Genomic DNA, 16,926 nt, shown 5'->3' on the forward strand with positions numbered 1-16,926 from the left:
CACATAATTTGTATGAAATTTAGTATTATTGCTTACCAGGGAAAATTGCTCGAGATTCGATACTCTGTTTGAAGAGAAGATCTTATTGTCCCAAGGTTGGAGAGTGCTTACAGGCAAGTAATTATGATTCTTATGATATTTGCAAATTAATGGTTAGGTGATATAGCTTTAAATATACAACTACTTTTTGTTGCAATTTTTATACATGATAATATAAAATTAATATCCCGAAAGAAATCCACGGGACTTGGTGATCAGTCCTAAACCAGCCTGATGTTCTAATACCATCCAGATGCAAGATGGCATATGAAAATTTTAGTGGCCTTAATATATGACATGATAACTGATATATCTTGTGCAGGAACGTGTGAAAGAAAGGTCGCATTCTAAAGACCCCGCGCAGTTCACATCTAGTGGACAGTCATTAGAGGTAGTTTAATCTCACATTAAGCTATTTAAGATTTGCATCTGGTTGGGTTTGTTCTGCTGTATTCAATGCTTTTGTTGCACATTTGGCGTGTTGTGTTCTTCTGTATGTAGAATATTAGAAGTACCAAAGCAGCCGGAAGTGCAGTATCTTTCAGTGATGATGAGGACAGTACTCAATTATATGGTACAAAGTCTGCCACCAGAGGCAGGAAAGTGGCATCACAATCTTTTAGGTCCTCTCATGATGCTCCTGAAATTAGTAAGCCTGCCAGAGGAAAGGGCAGCAGGGGTAGGGGAAGAGGCAGAGGCTCTTCTAATTTGAAGCAGACAACTCTGGATGCATCTATGGGTGTACGTTCAGGAAGGTATAGTTTCAGAGCTAGTAGTAGTACATTAGATATATTCTTGTTTCCAAAAAGTAAATTACTCGTGTATCCCATCTATGAGTGATATTACACCTCTTACGTAATTTATATTGTTGGTATATATATACAAATGAACAAGTGTCCGAACATTTGTGGATGGGACAAATTCTTTTGGGACACAGAATCTCTACTCACTAGGCTGTAATGGTAAAAGACTTCAATATATTTACAAAAGCATTGGTATGTATGCTATATTCACTCTATCATTTATTTGTCAAATAAGACACTGAATGCTTGCCTAGTGTGCGTCTTATGCAGTGTAGGTCGAAATTGGATGTTCAAATTTACTGATATCAAAAAGTTAAAGTTGGCCCTATAAAAGGACAAAACCTTCATAAAAATTGTTTTTTTCTGCCAGTAAAGGAATAAGAATTTATCCCCGAGCATTTTTTCCTTCTGAGCTAACATAAAATTCATTAAAAATACTGATGAAGAATAATACGTCTGAAGGTGCAAGTTATTTTTCTGTATGCCAAAAGCATTGCAGGTACATGTACCAATTTTTCAGCATTAACTAATTTTAATTAGAATTTTATAGTAGCATTGAGAAAATATCATTTCTTTTGTATTTGAGGGCTATGACTCATTGTTAATCCATACCTTTACAGCAACAAGATGTCCTAGAATTGTTAGGAGAATAGATTTAACTATAAAGATTTTTTTTTGTTTGTAACTGACCAACTTGGCTAATGAGTCATGTATATTAGAAAGCAAAAGAGGGTGGTATTGGACTGGTACTTTTGCTAGTTTACACTGTCCCTGTGGGCTTTATTATCATATTTACATAACCACTTTGCTGATGTGATGCATAATATCACCTTCAGTCTGCCCCATCCGTTACTGGATTGTCCAGAGTACTTTATGTTTTAATAGTTAAAGTGCTTTCCCATTTGTTACTGGATCCCCTGGAGTACTGTATTGCTAAAATTTCAGCGACCATAATTACAAGGAAAGGGTGATGAAGTCTATAGTACAGAACCAAGCACTTCATGATTGGTGTTTCTTATACCCAGTCGCTTGGATGTCCTTCATGAATTTTCTGTAAAAATTCACAGATTTATTTATTGAATGCAGATCTGCATCAGTTGCTGCTACGGCTTCAGTAAGAAGTATTGCTGCAGAGGAGGAGAACGTAGATTCTGCTTCAAGCGATGAAGATGTGCAATATAACGAGGTTGATGACAGTCCGGTATGGATCATTTTCTAAAAAATTTACTATTTACAACTTGTCCTTATTGTTTCTCTTTGTTTCCCTGTCAACCAAGTAATGTACCAAAGAAGTTTATCAATAAGTGGATATCTAGCTATGTGCATTACACATTACATTCATAATCTATATAAACTGTCGGTACCAGGTAGCAACATTTGTATTACATTCATAATCTATATAAAATGTCGGTACCAGGTAGCAACGTTTGTAATTGCATTCGTGTTCTTCTTTTACCGACATTCCTTGCTACTTTGATATCAATTGCAGAACCAATTACTACTAGCTTGTACCCAGGAAATTAGTTTGCAACAAAATTGTGAACTTTATCAATGATGGTTAGATGATGGTTTTGCTCTGAACTTGTAATAGGTCATGCTTAAATTATGTTGCTCCAAATTAGTTTCTTGCTTTAATGTTGCTGCAAACCAAATTCTATGCTGCTTACTTTTAATAAACGCTTGAAGTAAGATGTGTTTTCTTTGGAAAGGATGATGATGTCAGAGGTAACAGCCGCAAAAGACCTGCTGCTCCAAGAGGAAGAGGTAGAGGATCTTCCTCCAAGAGGGGAAAGAAAACAGATTCCGTAACATCTTCAATACAACGAATGATGATGAACAGAGATGATGATGATGATGACGACGATGATCATGTAACAAAAAAAGTACCTGCCTCTCAAACTCGGGTAAGTAAAATCTGTATGCAAGTGTTACTTTAAGCTCTCTTTCAAAGGGATGATAAATTACTCTTCTAATTTATTCAGCAAATTCTGTTCAGATTTGTAAAGCTATACTTATTTTTACTTTAGACTTCTCCTTTTGACAACCATTTGCTTAAATTCTTGGGAATGCTAAAATTTGTATGCTTAATTTATGAATCTGGCTACTTATATTTTCTAATGTTATTTACAAGCCCTTTTCACATGAAAACATTTCCTACCAAATAATAACAGTTTGACTATGCTACAAACTAACAAGTTCTGTATGTAGGTAACAAGAAACTATGGTGCCCTGAGAAGGTAGGTATATAAATCAGTGTGAACAGCTCTCTCCTGCAGAAGTTGGCCAGCCCTGCAATTGAATGGTTCATGCATCTGTGTGAAACTTTTGTGTTCTATGAATAGCAAACAAAATTTTCAAGTATTCTCACTCGTCATTAGAATCAAGAAAGGGTTTAAGACGGGAATGTTTTTGTGCGGCGTTTCATCTGGTTGTAATTCTCATGTGATGGTAGTAACAAAATGCTTTCTTTTTTTTTTTGCTTTCCTGCCGTATGTGAGAAGCCCTTGATGAAGATGGCACAGGGGGGGAGCACGGAATGCAATTGCATTTCCGGACCCTGTATATCGTAACAGCATAGTTATACTTTCGAGGAATTAAGCCATGCATGACTATTCTAATGCAGCTTTTTAAGGCCTTCAATAGATGAAAATTAACAGACATATCATGTGAATAAGTTCTAGTTGTATTTGAAGCAACTTTTTGTTTTGAGCTGCCAGAAGCCTATCATCTGAGATTACAGGACCAATTGCCATTGTTTTTCTTTACAAATATTGCTTGTTTATGTATTACACTTGACAAATATTGACTAGTTACTGATAAATTTCTTTTGTTGAGCTATTGTATCAACTTCTGTGAGGCAATTTCTGTTTAGTTACTTCATGTTAAAGATATAAACTCCTTACTTGGGAGCTCTACTTATTTGAGAACCTAGTAGTAGTAATGGTTGGTTGTCGTATGTAGAGCCGGCCAAACGGTCGGCAGACCGTGCTGGGGTGAATTTCGGGTCCGGCTCAACAGCCAGTTAACTAGTGAACGGCTTGTAAAGCTGCACGAGGCGTGTCATGCCGATTTGACAAAATGTTAGCCCGTGAACAGCTCGCGAATTAGGCGATTTTAACGGTCCGGCGAGTTGGCGGTTCATGGTGAACGACAAATAACATGAATAACGAATAAAACGAATAATCGTTTGATTTGACACCAACCCCTTTTGTTGTCTTTTTTTTATATTTTGTTTTTTACTTTGTACAAAAAGACTTTGCATTTCTGTTTTTATTTTACATTTTTTGGATTTTTGTTTTTATTTTACATTTCTTATATTGAAAAAGATTTTCGATTTATAACACATTTCAACATTTTTAAAAATTTACTCGTATTTATTTGATAAACTAATCAAAAGAAATAAATTTTATTTTTACTCTATTTTTAAAAAGTTAGTTTTTAAAAAACAAATATGTTATTTTTGAAGGAAAAGAGGATGGTACGGTATCGGTATCGGTATCCGTAAACTGATACGGTATCAGTATCATTTTGCATTTAGCCCAAAATACCTTGATATCGCATATCTCCCTCGCTTTTTTACAGACGGGCAAAAGCCAAACAAGTCACTGTATTCTAAATATCGTTCCGAGGTGGCTTAAGATATCTTGTAATTAATAAAATAATTTTAAAAATATATGTAATTCTGATTTATTAGTAACTTATAAATTATAGTCAAATATGTACTGTTCGTGTAATATCCAACTCAGCTCGTTTCGGCTTTGATTTAAATTTTGAAGAAGGGAACACCATACTTTCAAATGTAGTCGTTAATTATTTGTACTTAACAATCACGCAAGTAATTACAATTTTACGATTTTACCGATTTGGAAAATCATAACGAGATTATATATTTCAATTAAAATGATTCTATATTTATTACCTAACTATGGAAACTTTTATTTAGCTAGATATTACAACTAATTATACTTACCTCAAATGACATGAAAACGTGTAAAACCATGTATCTTTTAATTTTTTAAATATTTAAATTTGTACAAAAAACAAATTAAGAAGAAACAAAGATCTTAACATATAAATGCGTGTTCATGTTATGCATCAAGAAATTTAATTATATTGATTTGCCTCATTGGCAAAGAAATCTCAGATGCGTTTACAAAAATGCACACATTTCTTATTTAGTAGTGAAAGAGCAAAAAAGAGTTATATATAAACACATAACTTCCATATACTTTGATCTTGCCCTGTTTGGTGTTTTCTACAAAAATCATACAAGGCATCATGACAAGAAGAAGGTGAAGTTAGCATTCATCAGTAATGATGCTTCTCGAAAAGCGACATTCAAGAAAAGGAAGAAGGGGCTGATGAAGAAGGTTGGAGAGTTGAGTACCTTATGTGGTATTGATGCTTGTGCTATCATTTATAGTCAGTATGAGCCCCAACCTGAAGTGTGGCCTAATACAGAAGGTGTTCAGCGTGTGTTGGCTCAGTTTAAGCGAATGCCGGAGATGGAGCAGAGCAAGAAGATGGTTAATCAGGAGAGTTTTATGCGACAGAGGATTGCGAAAGCTAATGAGCAGTTGAAGAAACAGTGTAAGGATAATAGGGAGAAGGAAATGATTGAGGTTATGTATCAGTGTTTGACGGGGAAAATTGGTTTACAAAATTTGATGATCCCGGATTTGAATGATCTTGGTTGGCTTATTGATCACAAGTTGAAGGAGATTTATAAAAGAATTGATCAGATATCGGCTGCTAAGAAAAAGAATACTACTACTGGGAAAGTTGGCTCTGGCTCTGGATCTGGCTGTGGCTCGGGATCAGCTGCTGCAATGTTGAAAGGTAAAGGAGTGGCTAATTGTGTTGATGGAACGGAAGAAAAGGCTATAGAGGGCGAGATGGAAGCAATGCAGCAGCAGCAGCAGAGACCGCCTTGGTTCAGCGACTGGATCAACAGCAATAGTGGGAACAGCAGTACTGATCAGATGCAGAACCAGCAGCAACACTGCCAGAATTTGGGATTTAGTCGCGGTGAGGAGATGATGATGCCTTATGGAGATGCGCAGAATGGTGGCATGTGGTCAAGTGCATTCTTTCCATAGTTTCCAATCAAGGAGAAGCAGATGAAAGGATTTGTGTGACAGTGCTGGTTACCTGTGTTTTTGTTGTTTTTTGGATCAATCTTGAGGATAATGGTTAAAAATACCCATTTTTGGGTTGAATTTGCTTAAAATACCCATTTTCAGAAAATATGCTCAAATGCGTATTACACGCATTTGAGAATTGGGTATGTAAGAAAATTATTAAAGATACACATTTCGTATTATCATTGGGATACGCATTTGCCAAATGCGTATCACAAAAATATAAAAAAATAAAAACTGGATACTCATTTCACAAATGGGTATTTAGTACAAAACAGGATAATCATATGGCAATTGCGTATCCAAACGAATATTTTCAGCACTACACTCCCAGAATGGATATTTTCAGCATTTTGCACCAAAAAAATATTATTATTAACATTCTTTCGAACTTTGAAGGATATTTGTTTTGCTTTTAATAAATTTCTATCTGGTGTGTTCTTATTTTTGGCTTGCTACAATAATTCCATTGCTTGTTATATTCCTTTTTTTTCTTCGTTATTTTTATACATTAATAACTTCAAGGTATATTAAATCTATCTCTTCTATATATAATAGCACAACATGGGGATAATATTTTGAGATTAAAAAGTCTCATTGAAAAGACTAAATTACCCATGTTTTTAATATTTATATAAAAGTTGTGTTTTGTGAGAATCGAACTCGAGCTGCTTCATTCTTCTATACAACCTCGTACCACTACACCATATTGTCACATGTGCTTTTTATCATACATATAATATGTAAGTGTGCGAAAGAAATATTTTATTTAACTTTAAATATAACTACTTGAATTCCGCAAAAAAAGTGATAGTTACTTGAATATATGTACAATTAGTTTTAAAGAACTGAATTTCATATATAAATTTAGGCATAGTACACAAATGGATTATTATCTTATTTATTATTATTTCTTAGTTTGAAAATATATCTCAGATATTTTTACCATATTTTTAATTATAAAAAGTAATTAAAATATACATATATAATTTTTAAAGAAAATATTGAAAATAGAATCACCTATATATAAATAATCTAGATTGGTATTAAATATTTAGATAAATTCGAATTATAATGTGTCAATGAATTTTAGTTTATTTGAATTTGAAATCAGAATTTGACCCATTATTCAAAAAATACTTGAAATTTGACTACATGACTAGCCGAAAAACATTGTAATATTCTACGTTTAGTAAATTTAAATTACAAGTTCGACGAAAATATCTTACCAATAATGTGAAATTTTTTGATATCTTATATTAATATAAATTGATGTGTTTGAGGTATTTATAGAATCAAGTCAACTGATTATTTGTATTAAAATTACTAACTTCACTAGTAGCGCAATAGTGTTTTGGGACTTGTACTGATTTTAAAAATATTTGAAATTTGATATGAGATCTCACGAGATTTGTTAAAATTATGATGTTATATTAAATCGATTTATTTTTCATTTTTCACTTATAAAAACTAGCATTTTAAAAAAAATCTTTTAGATAAACAATATTTATTGATCAGAATAATATTGTACAAATATTTTAAATTATTTTAATATTTTGAATTATTCAAATAAAAGTTATATCTATACTATATTGTAGCATTTGATTCAATACATTGTATACTATTTAAAAAAATATTGGTCAATAATTTGAAGGAATTAACCAGTTCAACTAATATTTATAAAACTTTATCGAATTGAAAAATATTTAATTTTAGGAGAATAGTATACAATATTATCAAATTATTATATGAAAAATATTAGAGTTGTAATGAAAGAAACTAAAAATAGTTTAAATAACAATATAATTATAATTTTTCCTTCAAATTCTTGAAAAAAATCATGAACATCAATAATAAGTCTTACAATATATAATTTATTTCTATGTTACATGATTGATACTCGGTCGCGTAAAAAATATATATGGATTGTTTGTGAGTGATAATGTGAATACCATATATAAATTATTGCAATTTATTTATTACATAATTTTAATTTTTGAATAATTATAAATACATGTTATTTTAAGTAATCAATTGCATCAGTAGATATTAATAATGATTATACATGTACATAAATTAGATATTTAGCATATAAATAATTGAAACCAACGTAATTTCCTAAAAATGTAACATACGATAATTCACATGCTAACATAGACAAACTTAATCTTATTTTGTTAAGAGTAATGTAAAAAAACTAACATTTTTCTAAACATACATACGTTAAATTTCAAAAACTAACATTTTCCATTAAAATCAACTTTTATATTAACAGTAGTGTAAATTTTATATTATTTTATATTATGATTGCAAGTAATTCTGAATTCAGTTATTCATTTTTATCTTTTTAAATTGAGTAAGTTAATTGTAAATTAGTAGAGAACTCAATAATAATATATACCAGTTATATAGTTTACTTAAATAAAATTTAAATTTTTTGGTCAACTCTATATTCAACATATATGTTAATTTTTAACTTTTTCTTTGTAAACATACCAACGACATTCTACATATTAAATTTATTTGTTTCATTTTAAACGAACACTAACTACCCTGTTTATATTCATTCATTAAATACAATTATACAACACAAACAAGAATATATATATTTTTCTAATGAGCTATATTGGAAATGTTGTGTAATTTAGTAATGTCTTGACATATTTTATTCACATATACAACCTCATATCACTGCACCATATTGTCACATGTGCTTTTTATGATACACATAATATGTAAGTGTGCTAAGTTAGTATTTTATTTAGCTTTTAAGATAGCTACTTGAATTTCGAAAAAAATAGTTACTTGAATATTTGTACAGTTAATTTTAAAGAATTGTATTTCACATATAAAGAATTGAAAAAAAAAAATCTTGAATATTAATAATAAGTCTTTACAATATATAATATATTTTTATGTTATAACCATGATTGATACTCGGTTGCGTAAAAAATAGATATGGATTGCTTGTCAGTAATAATGTGAATACCATATATATATATTATTGCAATCTATTTATTTATTACATAATTTTAATTTTTGAATAATTCATATTATTTAAGTAATCAATTGTCTCACTAGATGTTAATAATGATTATACATGTATACAAATAAGATATTTAGCATATAAATAATTAAAACCATCTTAATTTACTAAAAAATATAATATACGATAATTTACATGTTGACACACACACATAACTTAATCTTACTTTTTTAACAGTAGTGTAAATAAAAAACTAACATTTTTCCATACATACATATGTTGAATTTTAAAAACTAACATTTTTCATTAAAATCAACTTTTATAGTAGTGTAAATTTTATATTATTGTATATTATGATTGCAAGTCATTCTGACTTCAATTATGAATTTTTTATCTTTTCAAATTAAGTAAGTTAATTGTAAGTTATTAGTGAACTCGGTAATAATATAACCCACTACATATACTTTATTTAAATAAAATTTAAAATTTTTGGTCAACTGTGTATACGACATTTATGTTTATTTTTAGCTTTTTCTTTGTAAACATACTAATGACGTTCTATAGATTAAGTTTAATCGTTTCGTTTTAAACGTACACTGACTACCCTTTTTATATTCATTCATTAAATACAAACATGGTTATAAATATCGGTAATCGGTACTAATCGGTTTAGGTACCGATTAGGGATTAATCGACAAATCGGGGATTAATCGAAACAAAAATCGGATATATTTAATATTTTAATAATTTATAATATATTTACCTTATTTATTGAATTATATAATTCAAAAATAATTTATAAATATTAATCGGATTTCAAAAAATAGATCGGCCAAATATTTTTTAAGGATTAATCAGGGATTTTTAGAACACTGAATACAAATTATACAACACAAACAAGAATAGATATATATATATATATATATATTGCTTAATGAGCTATATTTGAAACGTTGTGTAATTTGGTAATATTTTGTATGAAAATAATACATATTGATAAATAATCAACTTGTATTTGATATACGTTAGACATTGTACAATATTTACAAATAAAAAAATAGCTAAAAATATTATAATTGTATATTGCATAAGTAAACTCTAAAAAATGACTCGTGTCTCGCATGGGTTATTATGCTAGTTATATATATAATAGAGCAAATGGGGTTGAGTGAGACAATTTATTCAATGTGAAATGACTATTTTAACCCTTGTCCTATTTATTATTTCGTATTTAATATTCATTAATAGCTAATCTTCATTAAAGTATATGAATTATTTTATAATTAATAGCTACACACACTTACATATATATGTATACATATGTTATTTTCAATGATATAAAATTTAATATGTGATAAATTTAATTAAGAATTAGATATCTCGAATAATTATTCACATAAAAATTACATCAATTTTTTAGTAACATGTATTAAATTAATTGTGGTTTAAGAGAAATCATCACCAAATAATTTTAGGGTACACTTGCAAAACATAATATTTTTAAATTTTTAACATTTAATACGATTTTTTATGGCATACTTTAAACATCAAATACTTATAAAATAGACAATAATATAATCACATATATATCATCATGTTTTTGTAATATTACATAAAATTCTTATCAGTATAATACAAAAAACGTATTTTACAGTTCAAAATATATTTTGTCACGTGTATAGTATATAGTCACATATACACTACACTATGCACGTGTATTACACAAAATTACCCCAATACAACACAAAAAAATTTATTATATAGTATCAAATATGAAGAGGCAAGTCAACAATAATATAACTGCTATTAGAAATTTTTTTCAAATACAACATATAGCAAAATAAGGTTGATAATTCTCAATATTTACCATTAATTTAAATATTTAAATATGCCAAAAAAACATCAAAATTAATTAAAAAAATTATAATATTTTAGAACATGCTGTGCCTCGCACGGGTTATAGAGCTAATTATAGAAGTATAGGTAAAGTTTAGTTCAAGAATATTTTTGGAGGTGAACATACACTGTTTTCTTAAGAGTGAATATTTAATTATTTATAAAGCATAAGCTAATAATATCCTAGAAGTGGTACAAGTCTTGAGATAGCTAGGGAGCCCTTTCACTTCATTTAAAAATCGAATTGTGATCCGTTTTAATAATTTCTTATGGTTGTGCTACCAGAAGCCTATCTAGTGCCTATCTAGTGGCGGATCCAGGTTTCAATTTAAGGGGGGCCGGAAAAAAAATTGTAATCAAATCAACAAATATAAGCAAAAGAGCAAATGAACATAAATATTTACAAGATCATCAGCCTATCTTTCATACTCTGAAATCGTTTCATAATTTCTTCATTTTCAATTGTTTGAAAAATATCTCTCTCAATATATGTTATCAAACAATCATTGAACCAAATATCTCCCATTCTATTCCGAAGCGTAGTTTTAACAAGTTTCATTGCTGAAAATCCTCTCTCAACTGTTGCAGTTGCAACCGGTAGAATTAGTGACAATTTTATCAACATATAAGCCCAAGGAAATCCAATATCTTTTTATTTTTGAACCATTTTTTGAGCAAGATCATGGATGCCCTTCAAATTTTGAAAATCGGCATTACTTCTCATGTCAACTATATAGCTAGAAAGCTGGTCTTCAAGTGATAGAAGATGAATTTGATCAAATTCTGAAGGATAAAATCTTGCAAATTGAACTAATTTTTACTTATCAAAAGTTAAGAAAGAATTCTGCGGATTTAGGCATGATATGCAGGAAAGTAACTCCATGTTATCTCTATCAAGACGCTCGTTCATCTCTTGCAATTGATAATCAATTATAGTATTCAGCAAACTAATCTTGAAGTGGTGTTTATTAGAAACTTTTTGCAGTTTACGTCTTGATCTGCCACGAGGCATAGAGATAGCATCCATATCTGGGACATTGATCTCAAACTTTTCACAGAATTTGGAAACATCAACAATTAACTCATTCCATCCATCATCTCTGAATGTTTGTAACATTTTCTTCGATACATTTACCAAACATAAGCATTAGCAAGATCCTGGTCTTTTCTTTGTAGTGCTTGTGATAAGTCATTTGTGATTCCTAAAACTTTTCTCATCAAATGCAATAGAAAAATAAACTCAAAGTCATTCATTGAATCAATAAGTCTATAAATCTCTCCTTTATTTTCATGAAAGGAAGGCATTTCTTTTATTTTTTCAAGCACATCAAGTGCCGGTGAAAATAAAGAAATCACACTTAGAATTGTATGATAATGCAAACCCCATCTTGTATCTCCTGGACGTTTAAGAACTGCCTCTTGATTCAAGCCTTTACCAGTCATTCGATTGCCTTGGGATATTTCTTCAGCTAACTTTTCTATTTGTTTCACCCGGACTAATTCTTTTCTCTTGCAAGAAGCCCCAACAAAATTCACCAAAGATGCTAGATGGTTAAAAAATGAGCAAATTTTATCATGCTTTTTTGAAACTGCAACAAGTGTGAGATGCAATTGATGAGCAAAGCAATGCACATAAAAGGCAGATGCATTTTCTGCTAGTATTAAATTTTTTAGCCCACTAATATGTCTGCTCATATTACTAGCCCCGTCAAAACCTTGACCACGAATACGCGATATGCTCGGACCATGTGTGGCAAAGAGTACGTCAATTGCTGATTTTAGGACAATCATGAGATGGTTAAAGAATGTCAAATTGCATGTACATGATGTTAACATATTAATTGTATCAATATATAGTGACAAATGACTCTTATAGGGTGCAAAGTGACTCTAATATGGTGAAAAGTGACTTACACGGTTGATTAGAGCCAAAATGTGGAACAAAATTGACTTGTATGAAAGTGGCACTAAGAGATGGTAAAAGGATGTCAAATTGGATTTATATAATGTTAACATGTTAATTTTACAAATATATGGTGGCAAGTGACTCTTATAGGGTGCAAAGTGACTCTAATATGGTGAAAAATGACTTACATAGTTGATTAGAGTCAAAATGTGGCCCAAAGTTGAGTCCTATTATGAAATATCAAAGTGTGCTAAAACGAAGCTAAATTGGATGTTCATGATGTTAACATGTTAATTGTATCAATATGGTGGCAAGTGACTCTTATAGGGTGCAAAGTGACTCTAATATGGTGAAAAATGACTTATATGGTTGATCACAGACCAACTGCCTATCATCTGAGATCACAGACCAACTGCCATTATTTTTCTTTACAAATGTTGCTTGTTTATGTATTACACTTGACAAATATGGACTAGTTACTGATAAATTTCTTTTGTTAAGCTATTGTATTAACTTCTGAGGCAATTTCTGTTACTTCATGTTAAAGATATAAACTTTTTACTTGGGAGCTCTACTTTATTTGAGAACCTAGTAGTAGTAATGGTTGGCTGTCGTATTAGTAGAGCCGGCCAAACGGTCGGGGCCGCCCGTGCCGGGGTGAATTTCCAGTGGTCAGGTTCAACAGCCAGTTAACTCGTGAACAGCTCGCGAATTAGGCGATTTTAATGGTCCGGCGAGTCTGGTGGTTCGAGGCGAACGACGAATAACACGAATAACGAATAAAATGAATAATCGTGAATAACCGCGGGTTGCTTTGATTCGACACCACCCATCTTTTGTTGTCTTTTTTGTTTTTTTTATATTTTGTTTTTTACTTTGTACAAACAGACTTTGCATTTCTGTTTTTATTTTACATTTTTTGGATTTCTGTTTTTATTTTACATTTTTATATTGAAAAAGATTTCGATTTATAACACATTTCAACATTTTTAACAATTTACACATATTTTATTTGATAAACTAATCAAAACAAACAAATTTTATATTTACTCGTATTTTGAAAAAGTTAGTATTTAAAATACAAATTTGTTATTTCTGAAAAACAAAGTTAATTTTTGCAAATGAGTTACTCTGTTACGGAAGGAAAAGAGGACGGTACGGTATTATTATCAGTATAAGTCAATTGATACGGTATCAGTATCAGTCAACTGACATTTTTCATTTAGCCCAAAACACCTTGATATCATGTATCTCCCTCGCTTTTTTACGGACGGGCAAGTGTCGAACAAGTCACTGAAATTTTATCTATTCTAAACATCGTTCTGAACCGGTTTAAGATATCTTGTAATTAATAAAATAATTTTAAAAATATATGTAATTCTGATTTATAAGTAACTTATAAATTGTAGTCAACTATGTATTGTTCGTGTAATATCCAACTCAGCTCGGTTCAGCTTTGATAGAAATTTTGAGGATGGGAACACCATACGTTCAAATTGATCCAAATATAATTTACTATTCAATGTAGCCGTTAATTATTTGTACTAACAATCACGCAAGTAATTACAATTTTAACGATTTACCGATTTGGAAAATCATATCGAGATTATATATTCCCAATTAAAATGATTCCATATTTATTACCCAACTATGGAAACTTTTATTTAGCTAGATATTACAACTAATTATACTTACCTCAAATGACATGAAAACGTGTAAAAGCCATATACAAAAAACAAATTAAGAAGAAACAAAGATCTTAACATATAAATGTGTGTTCATGTTATGCATCAAGAAATTTAATTATTTTGATTTGCCTCATTGGCAAAGAAATCTCAAATGCGTTTACAAAAATGCACACATTTCATATTTAGTAGTGAAAGAGCAAAAAAGAGTTATATATAAACACATAAGCTTCCATATACTTTGATCTTGCCCTGTTTGGTGTTTTCTACAAAAATCATACAAGGCATCATGACAAGAAAGAAGGTGAAGTTAGCATTCATCAGTAATGATGCTTCTCGAAAAGCGACATTCAAGAAAAGGAAGAAGGGGCTGATGAAGAAGGTTGGAGAGTTGAGTACCTTATGTGGTATTGATGCTTGTGCTATCATTTATAGTCACTATGAGCCCCAACCTGAAGTGTGGCCTAATACAGAAGGTGTTCAGCGTGTGTTGGCTCAGTTTAAGCGAATGCCGGAGATGGAGCAGAGCAAGAAGATGGTTAATCAGGAGAGTTTTATGCGACAGAGGATTGCGAAAGCTAATGAGCAGTTGAAGAAACAGTGTAAGGATAATAGGGAGAAGGAAATGATTGAGGTTATGTATCAGTGTTTGACGGGGAAAATTGGATTACAAAATTTGATGATCCCGGATTTGAATGATCTTGGTTGGCTTATTGATCACAAGTTGAAGGAGATTTATAAAAGAATTGATCAGATATCGGCTACTAAGAAAAAGAATACTACTACTGGGAAAGTTGGCTCTGGCTCTGGATCTGGCTGTGGCTCGGGATCGGCTGCTGCAATGTTGAAAGGTAAAGGAGTGGGCTAATTGTGTTGATGGAACGGAAGAAAAGGCTTATAGAGGGCGAGATGGAAGCAATGCAGCAGCAGCAGCAGAGACCGCCTTGGTTCAGCGACTGGATCAACAGCAATAAGTGGGAACAGCAGTACTGATCAGATGCTGAACCAGCAGCAACACTGCCAGAATTTGGGATTCAACCAGTCGCGGTGAGGAGATGATGATGCCTTATGGAGATGCGCAGAATGGTGGAATGTGGTCAAGTGCATTCTTTCCATAGTTTCCAATCAGAGCTACAATCAAGGATAAGCAGATGAAAGAGTTATGTGATAGTGCTGGTTACTTTTGTTTTTGTTGTTTTTCCGATCAATCGTTGAGGATGATGGTTAAAAATATCCATTTTTGGGTTGAATTTGCTTCAAATTACCCATTTTCAAAAAATATGCTCAAATGCGTATTACACGCATTTGAGAATTGGGTATGTAAGAAAATCATTAAAGACACGCATTTCGTATTATCATTGGGATACGCATTTGCCAAATGCGTATCACAAAATTATAAAAAAAAAAAACTGGATACTCATTTGACAAATTGGTATATAGTACAAAACAGGGATAATCATATGGTAAATGCATATCCAAACGAATATTTTCAGCACTACACTCCGAGAATGGATATTTTCAGCATTTTGCACCAAAAAAATATTATTTTTAACATTCTTTCGAACTTTGAAGGATATTTGTTTTGCTTTAAATAAATTTCTATCTGGTGTGTTTTTATTTTGCGTTGCTACAATACTTTCATTGCTTGTTATATTCCTTTTTTTTTCTTCGTTATTTTTATACATTAATAACTTCAAGGTATATTAAATCTTATAATTGAGCAAATGGGGTTGGGTGAGACAATTTATTCAATGTGAAATGACTATTTTAACCCTTGTCCTATTTATTATTTCGTATTTGATATTTATTAATAGCTAATCTTCATTAAAGTATATGAATTATTTTGTAATTAATAGCTACACACACTTACATATATATGTATACATATGTTATTTTCAATGATATAAAATTTAAAATATGATAAATTTAATTAAGAATTAGATATCTGAAATAATTATTAACATAAAAATTACAACAATTTTTTAGTAACATGTATTAAATTAATTGTGGTTTAAGAGAAATCATCACCAAATAATTTTAGGGTACACTTGCAAAATATAATATTTTTAAATTGTTTAAAATTTAATACGATTTTTTATGGCATACTTTAAACATCAAATACTTACTTATAAAATAGACAATAATATAGTCACATATATATCATCATGTTTTTGTAATATTACATAAAATCCTTATTAATATAGTACAAAAAAAGTATTTTACAGTTCAAAATATATTTTGTCACGTGTATAGTATATAGTCACATATACACTACACTATGCACGTGTATTACACAAAATTACCTCCAATACAACACAAAAAAAGTTATTATACAGTATCAAAGAGGCAAGTCGAGAATAATATAACTGCTATTAGAATTTTTTTTCAAATACAGCATAGAGCAAAATAAGGTTGATAATTCTCAATATTTATCATTAATTTAAATTTTTAAATATGCCAAAAAACATCA

The 16,926-nt window shown here is 30.5% G+C and overlaps 4 protein-coding genes across 4 annotated transcripts; 3 read left to right on the forward strand and 1 right to left on the reverse strand.

Annotated features, from left to right (window-relative positions):
* Window positions 1-95: 95 nt before the first annotated feature.
* Window positions 96-3,576, forward strand: LOC141705091 (double-strand break repair protein MRE11-like; the record flags this gene model as incomplete). The annotated part of the gene is made up of 6 exons (XM_074508163.1): window positions 96-113; window positions 362-430; window positions 541-794; window positions 1,929-2,043; window positions 2,552-2,746; window positions 3,051-3,576. Coding segments are annotated over 6 exons (684 nt in total), but the record flags the coding sequence as incomplete, so codon positions are not given.
* A 1,351-nt stretch (window positions 3,577-4,927) lies between these two features.
* Window positions 4,928-5,957, forward strand: LOC141705073 (uncharacterized). The gene has a single exon (XM_074508145.1). The coding sequence runs from the start codon at window positions 4,928-4,930 to the stop codon at window positions 5,939-5,941; it is 1,014 nt and encodes a 337-aa protein (XP_074364246.1). The 3' UTR covers window positions 5,942-5,957.
* A 6,039-nt stretch (window positions 5,958-11,996) lies between these two features.
* On the reverse strand, window positions 11,997-12,656 carry LOC141705074 (uncharacterized). Its single transcript, XM_074508146.1, has one exon. The coding sequence runs from the start codon at window positions 12,654-12,656 to the stop codon at window positions 11,997-11,999; it is 660 nt and encodes a 219-aa protein (XP_074364247.1).
* Window positions 12,657-14,745: 2,089 nt separating this feature from the next.
* LOC141705090 (agamous-like MADS-box protein AGL80) lies at window positions 14,746-15,574 on the forward strand. The gene is made up of 3 exons (XM_074508162.1): window positions 14,746-15,291; window positions 15,345-15,430; window positions 15,466-15,574. Exons 1-3 carry the CDS (start codon window positions 14,746-14,748, stop codon window positions 15,572-15,574), a joined length of 741 nt encoding a protein of 246 aa, XP_074364263.1.
* Window positions 15,575-16,926: the final 1,352 nt, after the last annotated feature.

This window comes from Apium graveolens, unplaced genomic scaffold, assembly GCF_009905375.1.
Source record: "Apium graveolens cultivar Ventura unplaced genomic scaffold, ASM990537v1 ctg8522, whole genome shotgun sequence".
In the NCBI taxonomy this organism is placed as follows: domain Eukaryota; kingdom Viridiplantae; phylum Streptophyta; class Magnoliopsida; order Apiales; family Apiaceae; genus Apium; species Apium graveolens.

Bases quoted from the DNA above. Each gene is read 5' to 3' on its own strand.
- LOC141705073 (XM_074508145.1), top strand. From the start codon at position 4,928: ATGTTATGCATCAAGAAATTTAATTATATTGATTTGCCTCATTGGCAA.
- LOC141705074 (XM_074508146.1), bottom strand. From the start codon at position 12,656: ATGATTGTCCTAAAATCAGCAATTGACGTACTCTTTGCCACACATGGT.
- LOC141705090 (XM_074508162.1), top strand. From the start codon at position 14,746: ATGACAAGAAAGAAGGTGAAGTTAGCATTCATCAGTAATGATGCTTCT. The intron at 15,292-15,344 runs GCTGCAATGTTG...ATGGAACGGAAG, and splicing joins GCTGTGGCTCGGGATCGGCT to AAAAGGCTTATAGAGGGCGA. The intron at 15,431-15,465 runs GTGGGAACAGCA...ATGCTGAACCAG, and splicing joins GACTGGATCAACAGCAATAA to CAGCAACACTGCCAGAATTT.